Below are 17549 nucleotides of genomic sequence, written 5' to 3' on the forward strand. Positions count from 1 at the left end.
TGCTATAAATGCTGTGGTACATGTACTCCTTTGTATCAGTATTTTTGTGTCCTTTGGGTAGGCTAAATATGAGTATTAAGAACAGTGTTCTTTTTATTTAATAGGTGAGGCAAATTCAATATGCTTACAGAAATAATGATTTCATCCAAAGCAGTCCATCTTTAATTAAAAGACAAAAATGTGTTTTTTGAAAAAGCTATTTTAATTTCTCTGATTTAAGAAAGTGTAAAAATAATCTTAATCATAAAAATTAAGATATTTGAAAGAAGGTATTATTTTAAAAAGTATCTTTGTTATTATGACAGCTAATTTTTATTACCAAATTAATACCTGCCCATTATATAAAATAGAAAAGCAATAAAGAGCAAAGATAGATCTATAATCCCATCATCCAGAGAAAATCCCTAGTAACATAAGTTTATTCCAAACATCACACACAAAAATATAAATATGTATATATGTATATGTCAATATGTATTTTATGCATGCCTACATGTGTGTGGTATTTATGTGTATATGTCCATATAAATATGTAATGGAATTGGATTACACATACTACTTAAGAAAAAAAATTTTTTTTTTACTTAACTATAGTTAACAATATACCATGAAAAAAATTTAATTGTTGAAAGCCATACCAACAATCAGAAGTGAAATTTTAGAAGTTATTCCAAATTCAAACCCAACACAATATTATTAATAATACCATTTTATCTCACTGTATCATCAGAAATTGAATAAAATGTAAATAATTTTATAAATGGACTATTTGTTTATTCATTTCCTTAGTTGAGAAGTGCACCCATGACCTCCTAGAAAGAAAACTGGCCTGTTTAGGAATCTGGAGTAGTATCTCCAACACAGAAAAGAGATGTGTAATCTGAAGTAGATCTGAAATAAACTGCCTACATTTTATTCTCTTCAACTTAAACAAAATTATATTTGTATTTCTTTTTACAAATTCTCCCCTTTCTCTTCTGTATGTTCAACTTCTCTCTCTATTGGCCACCTCCTTACAGCACAGGACCTACTTGAGACTTGTTCAGCTATAAAAAAGCCCTAAAAATCCCATTCTTGCTCTCGCTGTCTACTGCAAGGTCCTGCATTTGAAAGAGACATTTTTTTTTTAATTGCTAAGTTTCTTTTTAAAGTAGTTTCAATTTTTGTTTTCACTTATGTCTCCCCCACTTTATCCCTCATCCTACTTACTAAAATTCAACAGATATCTTTGAACAATCAGAATTACATTCTCTACAGTTATTTTTTACAATGTTCCTAAATAAACTGTTTTCAACTTTGTTTTCCATGTTACAATTCTTCCCTGATCTTCTTATCTCTCTAATTTTTGTTCGTTTCCACTCCGTCTTTTCTATTCTCTTTAACTTTTGGGATTCTCAAAATTCTTGATTTCCTTCTCTTTGCATTCTACCTACTGCTTGGATTAATTTATTGACTTCCATGCAAAAATCATCTTAAACATGAAAATTAAGATCTACATGAAAAAGCCTTATTTGACAATCACTCATATATTTATATGTATATCTTTATTAAGAGAAACTTCACTTCTGAGTTATAAACACACATTTTTAATGGTCAGCTGTGAAAAGAAAAATAATAATGAATTTAGAAGTCACCAACGATTACGGAGTTTTGACTATATATCCCTGTTCCGAACTTAAGTGCTGTAAACAACTATCAACTTACACCCAGATTTATAGGTCAAGAATTCAGACAGCATAAAGTGAGGATAGTTTGTCTCTGCTCGAAGATGTCTGGGGTCTCAGCTGGAACACACCAGCTGGAGGTGACTCATGGTTAGAGACTGGAGTTATCTAAAGGCTGCTTCACTCATTGTCTCATGGGATGGTCGTAGAGATTCAAAGGCTGCTCTTCACTGAGGCAACTGACTGGAGTCGATACATGACCTCTCCATATGAGTTGGGCTTCTCACTGTATACAACTGGGGTTCTGAAAGAAAATGTCCCAAGACGGAGCATCTGGAGTGCAGACAGACAAAGCAGAACAGGAGTAGTTTCTTCGAACCTGATGTCATCAGCTCTAAAGACTCAAAACAGCTGGGATGATTTGAGCAGCTAGGGACTAGAATGCTCTGGAGGCCTGTTAACTCATATGTCAGGCACTGTGGTAAGAAGGACTTGAAGAAGGACATTTGGGGCTCATGACCAGAGTGCTTACATGTATCCTTCATGTGTATCCTTCATCCTTCACAGGATGTTGGCTGGTTTCCAAGAGGCAGCATTCCCAGGTGGAGGGACTAGAGAGTTAAGTGTTACAAGAGAACTAAGTGGAATTAGATGTCCTTTTACCACCTAGCCTCTGCAGTCATACAGCATCACTTCCTTTGTATTCTGTTGGTTACAGACAAGTCACTAAGGCTGGCAGATTCAAGGGCAGAGGAATTTGACTCCACCTCTTAATGAGGGAGCAGTAAGGGCAAATTGCAGAAGAATATGTAGAATGTTGCAACTATCCACATATTAATGAGCAAGACCCCTATCACCATCCAATTCCATTAAATAACCACATTCCATCCATCTCCCTCTCCATCTTCACTACTATATCTTTAGTTAAGGCTTCTGTTACCTCTTGAGTAGGAAATTATAATATCCTCAGATTTTCTCGCCTTGGGGCTCGACCCCTTCCAATCTATCCTCCACACAGACACTAAGACACTAAGACGCGGATCAAACTATAACATTCTCCTACTTAAATCTCTCTAGTTATACTTGTTGCCTTCACAGTAAATCCCACATTTCTTTGCATGGTATACAACGTTGTCATGCCTATCTTCCTCTCCTCTAGCTCAGGGGTTGGCTGAAGTGAGCTGGGTTACGTAGCAATACCACGCATACACTGTGTTAGAGTGATTTGCAATGCAGAAATCACTGCCATGTTTACAGAAGGTTACTTTATGACACTGGAGTTGATTGTGATCTTGTGGATATGAGAGTCCAGCTTTTCAGACCTTCTATTTTATTAAGAGAATCTGGATATCTTTTCTTTTTGTGTTAAAATGTCATCTCAATTTAAAAAAAATACCATGTAGGCAAACAAAAACTTTCTGTAACCCAGCATCACCCATTACCTTCCTACCCAGGTCCCCTTTCTGTATCTTATTACCACTTTCTATCAAAGCATCTTTAGCTCAGTGCTGCTCACTTGTTTAGGATTTTGCCTTCTTCTCTTAACTATAAGTTCTTTGAAGGTTAGGACCGTATCTTGTTCACATCCCAGTGATTTGGCATTGAATTTGATGCTCAATACATGTTTGTTGTGTGAATGAATGATATTTATGGAAGTATTTTATAAACTAATACACTTTTATGTAGACTCAAGAATTACAATTTCTATAGTTTGTATAATAATCATCTCCTCCAAATAAAAGGCAGGGAAAGACTAAAATTAAGCGATGGAAATGAATGAAAGTGAAAATTACCAAAACAAAGGAAAAAGCAGTTGGGTAAGGAGAGAGTAAGATTGGATTCCAACTCTTCTTCCCATTATTCCTGTGGCTTTGTTGGACTTGAGCTAAAAGTCCTCTGGTGCACATCAGGCTGTGATTGACTCTGTCTCCTCATGAAGTTCCTTTGCCTAAGGTATCTAGTGAATTGCTTCCCCAAGGCAGCTGTCCACAAAGTTGCATAGTGCCTTGGGTCCCTCAAAGGAGGCCCAGCTCTATAAATCCCTAGAGTCCCCACTCTCTGAGTCGAGCTTACTTCTCTAGCCTCATGGCTGTATGGACCTACTGAAAGCCCTTCATGGGTTTCTGATTTTCTTTAGCGAACCTGTCTCAACAAGAATAAAGATGAAATGATTGAGCGATGACCCATGAAAATATTATACATTAAACAAAGTGACATGTCCATACTTAAGAGGAAAAAAAAAACTTAAGCATTTGTATAACATAGTAGTAATTCTTCAATTCAACACATATTATAAACACTGCATTAATTGATATGGGAATCCTAGAATAAATCAAAATTGTTAAAGTGAAGACAAAAACATGTCATCATAAAGCAATTAAGGAACAATTTTAAGGAACATGGCAAGCCCTAAGTAAATTAATGAATGAATCAATGATGTCAGTCTCTAAGCATTAAGAGTGATTTCAAGTATACATTTATACTTAAGTAGTGTGGGGGTTCAGATTTTATTGTAAGATTATAAAATAGTGAGCTTAGACTAAGAAGTCTTCTTATAAGTATAGAATTTGAAAAAAAATGTAAGATTTAAAATGGCATTGGGGTGACTGGGTGGCTCAGTCAGTTGAGCATCCAGCTCTTAATTTGAGCTCAGGTCATGATCTCAGGATGATGAGATTGAGCCCCAGATTGGGCTCTGTGCTCTGCCCCTCCGCCTGCTTGCTCTCTTCCTCTCAATAAATAAAATCTTTAAAAAAAATAAAAATAAAATAAAGTAAAATGGATAAACTTAGAAGCTGTTCTAGAGGAATTCATTTGATTAATGATTTTTCCCTGGGAGAAATTTAATTTCAATAGGTACTGGGAGATAGTGGTCCACTTCATTTAGATTAGTGGTTTTCGACCACATTTTACAGATACACCTATTTGTCTCAATTAGGTATGGGTGCTTTACTAGTAATTTGTTAATATTAATATTGCAAGTTTCAGAATTCTCCAACTATTTCCATTAAAGATAACTGAGATTATTCTACATTATCCCAATAATAATGTCATTCTTGTTTGCATTATGATAGGTTTTCTTTAATGAAAGAAATGAAGTTACAGTTAGAAATGAAGGAGGAGTCATGGAAGGGAATGCATGTCAAATATATCTGCCATCATCAGAGTGTTGGTTGAAAACCATTGTATTAAGGTTAGAAATGTTTTCAACAGATATGTATCTAAACACTATCATGTTATCTGCTTTTGTTCATTACGGTATCTTCAGCATTTAATGTAATCCTACATATTTAAAAATATGTTTGATAAATATTTGCTTTTATTTTGGTGATATTCAACTAGCCAACCAAATGTTAAACAAAATAATATCTCTTGATATTCAGTATACTGAAAAACCTTGTTTCTTGACAATATCAGATAGTTGATGCCTGACTGGAATTATTTGGTAAGACTAGATGGCCAACCTTAGGGTTTGTTCTGTATATGTTTAGGATAGGATAGAAAAGGAATTCCAGTCTAGGAAGAGAAGCTGAAGGAACACATAAGTTATGTGTTATATTATAGAATAATACAAAACGACATATGATTAAATACCAGGAGAGGAACAAAAAGAGCAATGTGTCTTATCTGGAGAATCTGAGGGTGACTTACTAAGAAGTGGGATTAGAGGATGAATCCAATTTGGATAAAAGGAGGGAGGGCAGGAAAGTTTCCCCGGAAGGTAGGAGAGGCCATAGAAAGGCTGGCTGTGGGGTAAAGTGTAGTCTGTAGGGGAGTCTTGAAGAACTGTGGAAAATAGGGTCAGATATAAAGTAAAATCAGGAAGGCCTAATGAACTGTTCTCCTAATTATTACCTTGTTTATTCACAGTATCACTTACCTTGAAGAGAGACTATAATTATTGCTTATTCCAGAGATTTTTTTAATCTTTAATTTAAAATTAATTTAACTAAATAAAAATTAAATAAACAAATAAATAATAAATAAATAATTAAATTGATTAAAAAATTAATCTCTTTTTTAAAAAAAAAGGAGAGAGAGAAAAGTAAAACTGCCTTCTTTCACGTCAGCTTGGTCACTTAACACCTAGCTCTAGAGTCTCCATTTTATTCTGATATCTAACTTGCTGTAAAATCCTCCTGGTTAACTAGTATTCTGCTACCTTCTTTCCTTTTATTCATATGCTACTTCATCTTAAGATCTTTTACCATGGAACTCGAATGGTTAGGACATCTAACCATTGCAGGTTCTGGTACCTTCCACCAACTTCTCTGTAGGCCCTTATGTGATAGTAGCCATCTGATTAAAGGCTAGGCTCTAGGCAAAATCACTAGCATTTGAATCCTGTTTCTGCCACATATTAGCTGGATAACCTTGGGAAAATTACCTAAATTCTTTTGTTCTCTTCATTGTAAATTAAAAATGAGGATAGCTTTAGTATTTACCTCAAAGGGTTATTATGAATATTAAATAAATTAATGCAGATAAAGCACTTAAAACAGCACCAGGCACAGGGTAAATGTTATGTAAGTGTTAGCTATTATTATTATCTTTAATGGGGAGGAAAAAATGTACACATGATATTTAGTATAACCATATTGCTCATGTAATTTCTCATGTAATTTGAAATTTCTGAATATCTCAAATTTAAGTTGCATTTAAGTGATTCTTGGAATAACAATTTAGCTTGGAAAAGACCTCAGACATCTTCTAACACAATTTCTCTTTCAGTGCCATAGCAAAAGGCCTGGCATAGAATAGATGCACTATCTATTCAATAAATATGCACCATGTGAATGGGTGACATTGCAAAATGCTAAACAGAAAAGACAAACTGGTAATTACTATACCAAGTAGAAGTATGCTGGGTGCTTTGGGAACACAGAAAAGGTGAGTCTCAACCTTCTGTGGATAGAAGTAAATCCATAAAATCTACTTAAAGGCTACAAAACTCAGCTGAGTCTGAATGGTGCACAGGAGTTCATATGGTGAAGAAGAAATTTAAAGGATCTAGAAAGTTCTTTTATGATACGATTTCTGGTCAAACTATTCAAAATAGGGCAATTAGTAAATGAGAATGATTTTATTGCTATTTATACCATAATGTGCACTGGAATTGCACTTTACCAACCAGTGTTCTAACTGGTATCAAATTATTCCAAACAGGCAGGGTTTCCTAGTAATTCAGATAAAATATGTATCTTCAAGCCTTTTGAAAAGTCTAGTTTAAAGAAAAATAATAGTTATCTTTTACTGAGTAGTTATCATGTACTACCCTTATAATGAACTCTTAAAAAGAATTAATTCATCTAAACCTTCCAAGAAGAAAGTTCTTTTACTGCCAAGTTGATAAACTGAGTTAGTAGCAGAGCTGAGGTTTGAACTCAAGGCTGCCAAGTACATGCTGTAAATTACTACACTAAGCAAAAATTGGGATTGATCACTCACTAGAAATACTGTCTTGTTTTCCTTTTGTGTAATTTGAGGGAATATTCAGAAAAGTTACTACATTAATGATACTGATTCAGGTTTCATGCCGGGACTTTTATAAAATGTTACACAAAATGTAATTTGTAAGTTTCCTTTCAACACTATAAGGATGAGCACATCACAAGATGTCTTGCTGGTCAGCACTGTTCTCCAACTGAAAGTGCTTTCACATCCACATCTTCATTTGCTTTTCCCCTAGTGGGTATAGAAAAGTACTTGAATAATGCATATTACTTTCTATATTCTTTCAACAGAACATTGTATACTTAAATCATTAAGATGGATTCGTGGTATGGACTCAGAATTTAAACAAAAGAAAGAAAACCTCATTTGTAAAAACCTGGAACAATATTCAGTATCTAAATATATTCTATAAATCCAAAAACATATAAAAAATTTAGTATTCTTCAAACAAAGTCTTTCAAATAAGAAAGCAGAGCGCTCAAGTTCTTTCTCCCATTAAACAGTTTCATTTTCAGGCTTCCTTCACAAAAGGAGCTGAATGCAGGAAGGCCATTTTAGCCTGCTGTTGCCTCCCCTTGGATATTAACAGTGTGGAGATCCAGCCACTGTCTCCCTCCTTCACCACTAGCCAGTATGGCTATCATCCTCTATCATTCTGGAGATAACCCGCTTTTTATGCTTTTTTTTCCCAAGTTCTTTACTGTACACATATCCCCACTACTGACAATAAGCCACAATGCTGGATATCATTAGGTTTCACTGATGTTTTCTAGTCACTTCTGTATTCTTCCAAATCAGAGAATATAACTGGCTCCACCAGGAAATGAAATAGAGGTCATTACAGCAGCAGTGACTTTCAAGCTGTTTGCTAAATTTAGCTGTCCAATACTTTCCACTCTAATGAAAACTGTGAACTACAATTACAGAATGCTGGAACAGAACCGGAGCTTAAAGGTCACCAAGTCCAATCCCATTCTTTTTCTGATGAAGGTATTGGGGACTAGACACAGTCTGCAATTGCTTGAGGACACAGAGCTTGTTAATGGCAGAGATGGGACTTGAACTAAAATCTGCTCAGTTCATGGCAGCAGTGTCCTTACTATACCACAAATGCTCTGCTTCCCATGGTCAGTCTTACCTAACCAGATCTCACAGCATAAATATATCTGATATTATTGGTTGCAACTTATCTTCTGTGGCCATTCATCAATTTGGTGGCTGAATGTGAAATGGCAAAGGTGTCTGGCTTAAAAGTTGCTACAAGAGAAATGAAATGATTTCATATCCAAACCCTGCCCCCAACTCTAAAAACTTCCTGCTTTATGTTCATCAATAATGAATGGCCCATCCCTGCAATACTCAGAGGGAGCTTACATTGCACTTTTGAGCAGCCGGTTAGTAATGTACAGTGGATAGAGCCTTTCTTTCAAATCCCAGGGCAGCAGGTCCTTCAAGGCTAGCATTGCATTTTCAATTAGCTGCTGAGTGAATGCTTGGCATGTGTATTAGTGAAGAAGCACACAATTAGCTTATTGTTCCTTTCTGTATTGTGCTGAGAGGTTCCAAGAGATTGGTGGAGGAACGGGCAAGCCAGGCATCACTGTGGAGTTGAAGAAGGGATTTACTCAGACCTCGGCATCTTCACTTGCTCCTCTGGAATTACAGCTATTTATTACAAAGGGCCCTGTGTAGCTGGGTGGAGTGTGCCCGAGGAAACACATCCTGGACACCACCTGGGGCTAGTCCTTCTGAGCCCTTCCAGTCTCTGACTAATTCTCGTCATTATCATGGAGCCCAACAGTCCCAAAAAGATACAGTTTGCTGTGCCTTTATTCCAGAGTCAGATTGCACCTGAAGCAGCAGAGCAGGTAGGTGGAATTGGGTGGGGAGCAATTCCTATATATAAGGTAATATGGACATACATTCTTTTTAATTGAAAGCTTCTCTACCTCATGAATTTGTTTGACTTTGTGACTTTCCAGGATATATGAATGAGAAATAAGTTGGTTTCCATATGGTACTTGTATTTGAGTTGCATTGAGTGACCTATTGGCTAAAATGGAGCACTTCATGTGATAAAAAATTAGCACCCATTAGAGAAAAAAAATGATTATATGATTTAGATTTGGATCCAAAAACCTGTTTTTCATTATTTATGAAATGAAAAAGATTCATTTAACAATGAAAACATTAAACCTTGGAATAATTTCAGATTATAGGGTTAATATTTTTTAATGTTTCTCATCATATATTCAAAGGAGTAATTATAAGTATGTATAATATATGATAGACTTTGTAGATGGTATCTATAATTTAAAAGACATTTTATGCAGATATTAAAATAGTATTAAACATATTCTGGATTCCTTTTCTATGTCTAATTTATCTATATTTCTGTATTTCTGTCTCCCTCTTTCTTTCATGTAAAATTGTTTTTCATCTGTATCATCTTTCATATTCAGATTTACTTAGACTCCTGATGCAATGGAACCACTTAAAAGACCATTTGTGGTAAAATTACAACAGCAGGGAGGCAAAAGCAGAAAAAAAATTATGGGGTCATCAAACTAATTCATTAAATTCTTACAACCTAATTTATCATTGAATCTTTTTCCAAATATTTTATACAAAGTCTTAAAAATAATTATTGAATCTGAGACTCATAACTTTCTAGGATGTTTTGATAATCTGAAATAGATTTTCTCAGACAAGGCCAGATAAACATAACCTTGAACTTCATGTATTTATGTTGAATGGGACATCAGTTCCGTCCTGGACAAAATGTCATTGGCAAATTTTTATCCTCTATCCTACTGACATGTATTTTAAGAATTTACCTATATATTTAAGAAATCACGAATACTTTAGGAAGTCTAATCATAATATGCTCCTGTAACTCTTAAAGTAAGAAAAACAAACCCCACATCAAACCTATTAGTTATAAATGAATTGACTCTCCTAAAATCCATACCCATTCTTTATTTGTCCTAAAGATGTTACTAGAAAATAAGAAAACCTTATATTAATTGAAATGAAGAACTCATGCTGTTAAATTTAACCTGCTAGAAATTTTAAGTTTTCTGAGCTTCTCTTAACCTGTTTAGAAATAATGATAATGGATCTTGAAAGCATCATCATTATAGGGTTCCAAGAGAGCCATTAAAATGAGCAAGTCATCCTCGTACCTATGCTGCACATTAGTTCAGTGGCATCATTTGATTATACAAAACTTTCTTTTTTGTGGAAAAGTAGCTTTTTTGGTCAACAAAGGTGAGACTAATATCTGAAAGTTCTACTCTCTGGCTTTCTGTAATTCAAAACAGTGAGCACCTATTGTGTGCCCTGTTCTGCTTTTTCATGTTGGGAAAAGTTGAGGATGGACCAGTTCTGCAAGCTGTAAACTGGGGGCAGTGTCTGACTCTCACTGACCTTAGTGGGGCCTTTGTTGTTCACAGATCAGAAAAAGAAGACCTACACCAGCATCGCTTGTGATTCTCAATGAACATAATCCTCCAGGTAAAGAAACGTGATGTCTTTGTACTGACAGAACAGAATTGTTTGAAGAACATCAGAGAGTATGTCATTGCCGAAAGATTTTGATTTAGGATGATAGTCCAAGTCTAACAAGCTAGTCTATAAAAATGGCTCATAAACAAAATCAGAAATACAGAAACAGTCTCAGTCAACAGTCTGCTTTTCCTCTAGGATGACACATTTTTGATGATATGCTATAAAATGATCTGTTGTTTATATAGAGTCGGATTCAGTGCTTATTAATGAGGATGGTGGAAAGTTGTTTAATTAGGTTCCAAAGCTCAAATTATAGTCCAAGAGATGCTTGTATCTCTACAGAGCAGGTTTTTTAGTTATGAAAGCTTGTCATGGGGGTGGGCAATAAGCTAGCACTGGCTACAGCTTTGTTGCTGATGTCATGTCTGAATGATGCAACTGACAAGGAAAGAGATCAATTTTCAGCACTGCCCATTTGAGAGTCATTCTGAAGGGTTGCATCCATTTCTTGAGGTTTTACTTTCCATTTCCTGTAAAAAGTAAAGCTGCCTTATTTTTGATAAATGACTGTGATCTGCAATACACAAACATTATTTACTTATTGAATGGAAGTGATTTTTAGCTCACATTTAAGTGCTGTTTCTAGAAATACAAGTAAGACAGCAAAGGTCATAGCATTAATTTGTACACAGGCGGGACTTGGTATTGGGTTTTTTACAGGTCTAAACAATACGGGTAGAGATAAGGAATTTGAATAATAGAAACATAATAAGTCTAAGTACAGGCTGTAGTGAATAACCTGTTTTAAGAATACCAAGGCAAAATAGTCTTTGATTTTTTTTTTTCAAATTCCTTTCTAATTAGAGAAGCATACATAAGAAAGTAAAATTCTAAGAGACTATTCATCATTGGGTCTACATCCAGGAAGGTGTTCAGCTGATGGGAAACCAAGGCAAATTAGTTCCTGATGAAAATAGGATTTGTTTCTATTTCTATTTCTTTAAAGTGCTATAGCATTTAAAAATCATTTTCAAATGTATTATCATACTTAATAAATGTTAACTTGTTTTGGTTTAAAAAGAGGTACAATGGTAAGCACTTATAGTTTACAAATAATCATAATACTAAAATCTTCTGGGGCACCTGGGTGGTTCAGTCGGTTAAACATCCAACTCTTGATTTTGGCTCAAGTCATGATCTTAGTGTCATGAGATGGAGCCCTGTGTCAGAATCCACACTAGGTGTGGAGCCTGCTTAATACTCTCTCTTCTCCATCTGCCCCTCTCTGCCTCTTTCTCTTAAAAACAAACAAATAAATAAATAATAGAAAAATAAAATAAAATCTTCTTAGATTGGAAGTGATTTTATGGTAATTTTCCATCACTGTCCTTGCTCACAGCATGCAACTTTTCCACAGTGTCCTAGAACTTACTTCCCTGTAAGTCAGCCTTAAAAGGTGTTGCCCAACTTGATTTCTAAGTGTCCTGCTACAGGTACTACTACTGTTTGAATATAGCGAAGCTATGTAAATGACCCTTGTAGCTCTCATTCAAGCCCCCAAATTAGTAACTAATATTTTTTGAAAGCCAACTATGTGCTTTTCTCTTATAGATGAGAAAAACAAGTATTAGAGTGGTCAAGTAATTTTGGTGAAAGTTACTCCACTCTAAGTGACAGATTATACAGACAAACTCAGATAATTCTGACTCTAAACCCCGTGCGTTTCTACTGCACGATGCTGGCCAGAACACATCAGTTTGCATTACATAGTAAATTCTCTGTAAATGGGATTAGACTTTCAGGGCCCACTGACAAGCAAATCCAAACCTTAAATAAATCTTCTATCTAGACCACTAAATTTAGTAGGTTAGGAATTATACTTAAATATCGCTGCAAATCAAATTTAGATTTTCTCTAGAAATCTTTTTCTTACCAGAACTCCTAATCACTAGATGGCATTGTTCTATTTCCCTTATTGACTCCATAATTTTCTTTTAAAACACGAGTGGAGAGAACTTAGATGCAAATAGCATCTCACAGAGAATTGTGTCATTTTAGTAATGTCATCTCCCTTCCTCTTCATCCTCTTTTTGGAAACCAGAATAGTTTAGAAGGGACTGATTAGCCCTGCCTATGTATAGCAATGTGTATAACAAACAGGGATTTCTGGACTAATGGTAGGTTCTTGCAGGGGAAAAAAAAAAAAAAAAAGATCAAACACTTCCATAGCTTCCCAAGTAAAAATGATCTAGAACAATGATTACTGGAGAAATAAATGAAAGAACCAAACAAACAAACCAAACAAACAGTAACCAAACCCCACAGTGAACCAAACCAAACCTAGCTACTAATCTTCACTATCCATGTGGTCTTAGTTGGGTAAAGGACAACATCTCCAAGCTTTATTTTCTCATCCATAATGTGGAGATAATGTCCATCATTTCTTCTTCACAGGGTTGCTAAAATGGTTTAAAGAATTAATGTGAATACCCCTTGAAAACTGTAAAGTGAAACAAATGTTAGGTGTCATTAGCTGATGTGTTCTGGAAGACAACCTTTGCATGTAATATTTAAATGTTAACATAAGAACAAGTTTTTTCATAATCTCACTTGTATTTAATACTTCTGACTGAACCAAAAATTCTTTGTTCCTAATATTACCTGAACATTCTCTACTAAACAAAACAAAACAAAAATAACAGTAACAACAAAAACCTCAAGTGTTAAATGACCTTTTTAAAGCAATTATTTATTCTAGCCCTAAAAGCAATATGTTCTTTAACAAATAACAATTGTGTACAGCTCTAAATCCTAGTAAATTAAATAAATCTCTTCAATTTTACTAAATTCCCCACAAAATAACTGAGTGTTCTTAGAAGCACCTAACATTAATGCTGTTTAAAATTCAAATCCCTGAAAATCTTTATTTCCAATTAATGTAGGGAAGAAAATTAAATTTTCCCTTATAGAGACATGATTAACTAACCCTTCTAATTCATTTAAAGAGATAGGTATCTTATAATCTCTGTTAAATGAATTAAACATATCTTCTCTTTAAAAAAAAAAATTTCCTGGAGTTTGCAGAAATAGTCAGTTACAGAAGTATGTGAAAGACTGGTCTGCTCTTAGATTCAGAAAAACATATGCAGGGGCACCTGGGTGGCTCAGTGGGTTAAGCCTCTGCCTTTGGCTCAGGTCATGATCTCAGGGCCCTGAGACCCTGCTTCCCCCTCTCTCTCTGCCTGTTGCTCTGCCTACTTGTGATCTGTCAAATAAATAAATAAAATCTTCAAAAAAAAAAAAAAGAAATATATATGCATTGTTTATATTTGATAGAGGGGAAATAGAACAGAAAGATATGTTAACTTGTACATCCATACTGTTTGTTTGCTAATTGATCCATGCTGGTCTAAACACATAGATGAGATAGGCATTCGATTGGTAGGATTTCAGGGGCAGCAAAATGTGCCCTCAGTCCTTTTCTATCCAATGGCCCAGAATTATCTGCAGCAGAAGCACTATGGAAACAGATACACAACCTGTTTAGGATATATCACCCTTGGCATAGGTTAACAACCATAACTTAAGTCAAAACAATGGGAAGCAGAACTAAAAATTTTGAATTGAAGTCATCATGGCCCCCAAAAATTTAATAGCAAAGGGTATGTCTTTATGGTGGAGAGAGCAGAAATTAGATGTTTCCTTCTAGGAATGACTGTAAAGAGCCAGATGGCAGTAAAAAGAGATCTGAAGCCTGACCTGTAAAGGTAGAAAAGCACCAAAGAAAAATCTCAACTTTTTCAAATATTTTTCTGGGGCTAACGGTGAGAGTAACCTTGTAGAAAACTGCTTATTTTTCTGTATTTTCAATTCATTTTAAGATTAAGGGCCTATTTATCATGAGCTCTCTGAGGTTATACTATAGAGCTTCCTTGTCTATTCTTATATTGGGTGCTGTTCCCTTTAACTCTTATATTGTCTGGAGTTAACTGGTTTGGTTTCTGTATTTTTATTTAGAGGAATACATACAAATCCTCTCTATTTAGAAATGCAGATGCCATTCTCTGTGTATAGAAATAAAGATGCAAAATATAGATGACAACTTCTGCAATTTACTTCATCAAATTTCTAGATCTACTTAAACATTATTTGTCTTTAAGTAGATTTACGAGAAGAATGTATATTTGGCTAACAGTATTAGAAATCTAGAATTGGAAAGAACTTCAAAAAGTACCTAATCTAACTACACATCCTTGTGAAATAACGTGATTTTTGTGATACAAAAATCAACCCAAGTGCATGAGACTTGCTCTACTTCGTATATCTCAAAGAAGAATCGTAATTACCCCTACTTTTCAATTCCAGATCCATTAATTTTAGATGTTAGAAAATAGTTTTATCAAACTTGGGCAATATCCTCACTTTATTCTAAAATAATTCCTTATTTACTCTCCTCCATAAAAGTTTATTTGCCCACCTCTTCAAATACAAAAATTAATTCTTTATTATTTTCGTTTCTAAATTGAATACTCCTAGTCTCTGTAAGAGCCTTAATGAACTCTATCCAAATTCTCTTTGTCTCTTGGCCTTGGAACCCAGAGCTAGACATCGTCTTTCAGTAAAAAGCCATCCTAGGCCTTCTGAATATTAAAGTTTGTGGAATTCATTCTCTTTCACTTACTTTAAGCAGAGACAATATGGTTACAATTAAGTTTAATGGATCTGATGCCTGTTATGCATGAGTGAACTGTAAGAGGCCTGGAGCTTAGTGAAGGTTTGGGTAAGTACCCAGAAGTTTTGGTGCCATTTAAAAGTTTATTGTACCTCTAAAAAGTGGGACCAGAAATACAAAGTAAAATAGTTTTCTGGGGCTGTTTACTGAACTTCCTATCACAGCTGACTTTTGGGGAGACTGACTTTCTCTTTGACACTTTTGGCTTTAAACATTCTTAGAAATGAGGCATAAAAACAAAAGCATTTTCTCACATAGGTGAGGATCCTAAATATTAATATAAGACATAGGAATTAAATATCACACTTTCTCTGTTCAACCTTGAGGTAGTAAGATAGTAAGTCTGGTCAGTAGAAAGAACTGGGTCTCCCAATCGATTGGGCTGTTTGACTCCACAGACTGAAAAAGAAGCCACAGTCCATTCTGGATGTAGCATATGAGTTTCTAAACGAGGCTTAGATTTGGGGACTCTGACACTAAATTAACTAACGAGATTTTGAAAGCTCTAGATTGATAACCCTGAGAAATTAGGTAATAGCTAGAGAACATTGCTGGGCTGAGGTTGAGTTGTTCAAAATCCAGAAAGTTCTGATGTTGGGAGGATTTGCAAGGTCAACAAAGTTAAAGTGGAGATTTATTTCTAGTGTTAGGACATTCATATACACACAATCTCTTATCATGGAGACCCTCTGTTTGATTTGTAGTCAAAGGTAAAGTGTACCCTGAGTGCAAGCTCTAAGAATTACACTGAGGATTTTCCTGGAACATAAGGATAGGTAAGAAATCATCAATCCTACACCTGAGGTGCCTGTCACCTCCAAGGACCTCCAATCAAATGCACTCAAATAAAAACTGTAAGGGACTCACAGTCCATACAGTTTTGTTTCATCCTCAGTTTTCTTCTCTTCTGTGGGGATGTTGTTGTAATTCATTCTGATCTGCAATCCTTGTTGTTTATTCAGCATTTATTTTGCCTTTTCACTATTAATGGCAATATAAAACAAAGAAAAGCCCAATATTGGAAGATTACTTGGGAGTTAACTGTTATCAGTTTCTAAGGAATTTCCAGAAAAGCCATTTTTTTCCTCAGCATTTATTTCTATGAGTTATTGAATGCCAAACCATGCTGAATGATTTACACACAAGTGATGCATGTGGCTTTCAGAGATTCATGCACTACACAATTGATTGACTTATTTTCCCATAAATACTCAATCTGTGCAGCCAAGTGGCCCATTCAGTCAGAATAGGTGTGAGCCAAAGATGAGGTTCCAGTTCTGAGTAATGCCAAGGTTTGCTATACTATAAGTATTCAAAGGCACTAGCATATTCTTCAAATCAAATGAAAGAAAAAATGAAAGGGCAAATCATTAAACTATGATATAGTTCTACTTTGTTTCAGCAAAATTACTACTTCTGCTCATTTTGAATAATATATACTGCTTATTTTTTATGTTGATTTTTAATAAGAAATACCTTAGTGGAATATGACAGAGTGATGGTAGGGATCAATTCATTTCATTTTTCTTGTTCTTTGCCTATTTGTGGGGGATACTGCAGATGAAAATAACTTGGAGGTACTTTTGCGTGATGTAAAGAGACAATGTTGGTAGCAGGTAAAGCACTGGCTTTGGAGTAATACATGTGTTTGAATCTCAGCTTTGTCAGATACTGGCAGTGAGACATTGAGTGTACAGTTAACCTCTATGGGCTCAGTTTCCTCCTTTCGTAAGGGGGATATTGAGGTGTGAGAAAATGCTTAGCACAGTGCCTGCAACCAAGCAGATGCTGAAGACATAGGACCCCCTGCATCATTATACCCATGCTGAGAAATGCTGTGTTCTCCTTAAACTTATATTTCTTATCAGAAGACGACCCAGCTCCTTTCCAATTCTGGCTGTCATGTCAGACACTGTCAGTTACCCTCAAGAGATGGGGGTTCTCAATAAGAGAGAAGCTATATCATATCTCCTTATTCATCAGGATAAGAATACACAATCATGGAATTATTATGTATCTTATATTGTGCTATTTGTCCAACAGAGTGTGTCTTACTTACAAAAGAAGTTTCCATGAAATACGAGTGCCTTAAAAGTTTCTTTAAAAAAAAAAGCAAGCTACTGGGGTACCTGAGTGGCTCAATCAGTTAAGTGTCCAACTCTTGATTTCAGCTCAGGTCATGATCTCAG

General features: G+C 35.2%; 1 protein-coding gene across 1 annotated transcript in view; it reads left to right on the plus strand.

The window, feature by feature from the left end:
- Window positions 1-8869: 8869 nt before the first annotated feature.
- Window positions 8870-17549, plus strand: part of PPP1R1C (protein phosphatase 1 regulatory inhibitor subunit 1C) — a 113992-nt gene continuing 105312 nt past the window's right edge. Inside the window, exons 1-2 of the mRNA XM_046019578.1 lie at window positions 8870-8986; window positions 10574-10634. Coding sequence (XP_045875534.1) covers window positions 8906-8986; window positions 10574-10634 — 142 coding nt within the window. The 5' untranslated portion in view covers window positions 8870-8905. The remainder of the gene's footprint in view (window positions 8987-10573; window positions 10635-17549) is intronic.

This window comes from Meles meles, chromosome 9 (assembly GCF_922984935.1).
Source record: "Meles meles chromosome 9, mMelMel3.1 paternal haplotype, whole genome shotgun sequence".
Classification (NCBI taxonomy): domain Eukaryota; kingdom Metazoa; phylum Chordata; class Mammalia; order Carnivora; family Mustelidae; genus Meles; species Meles meles.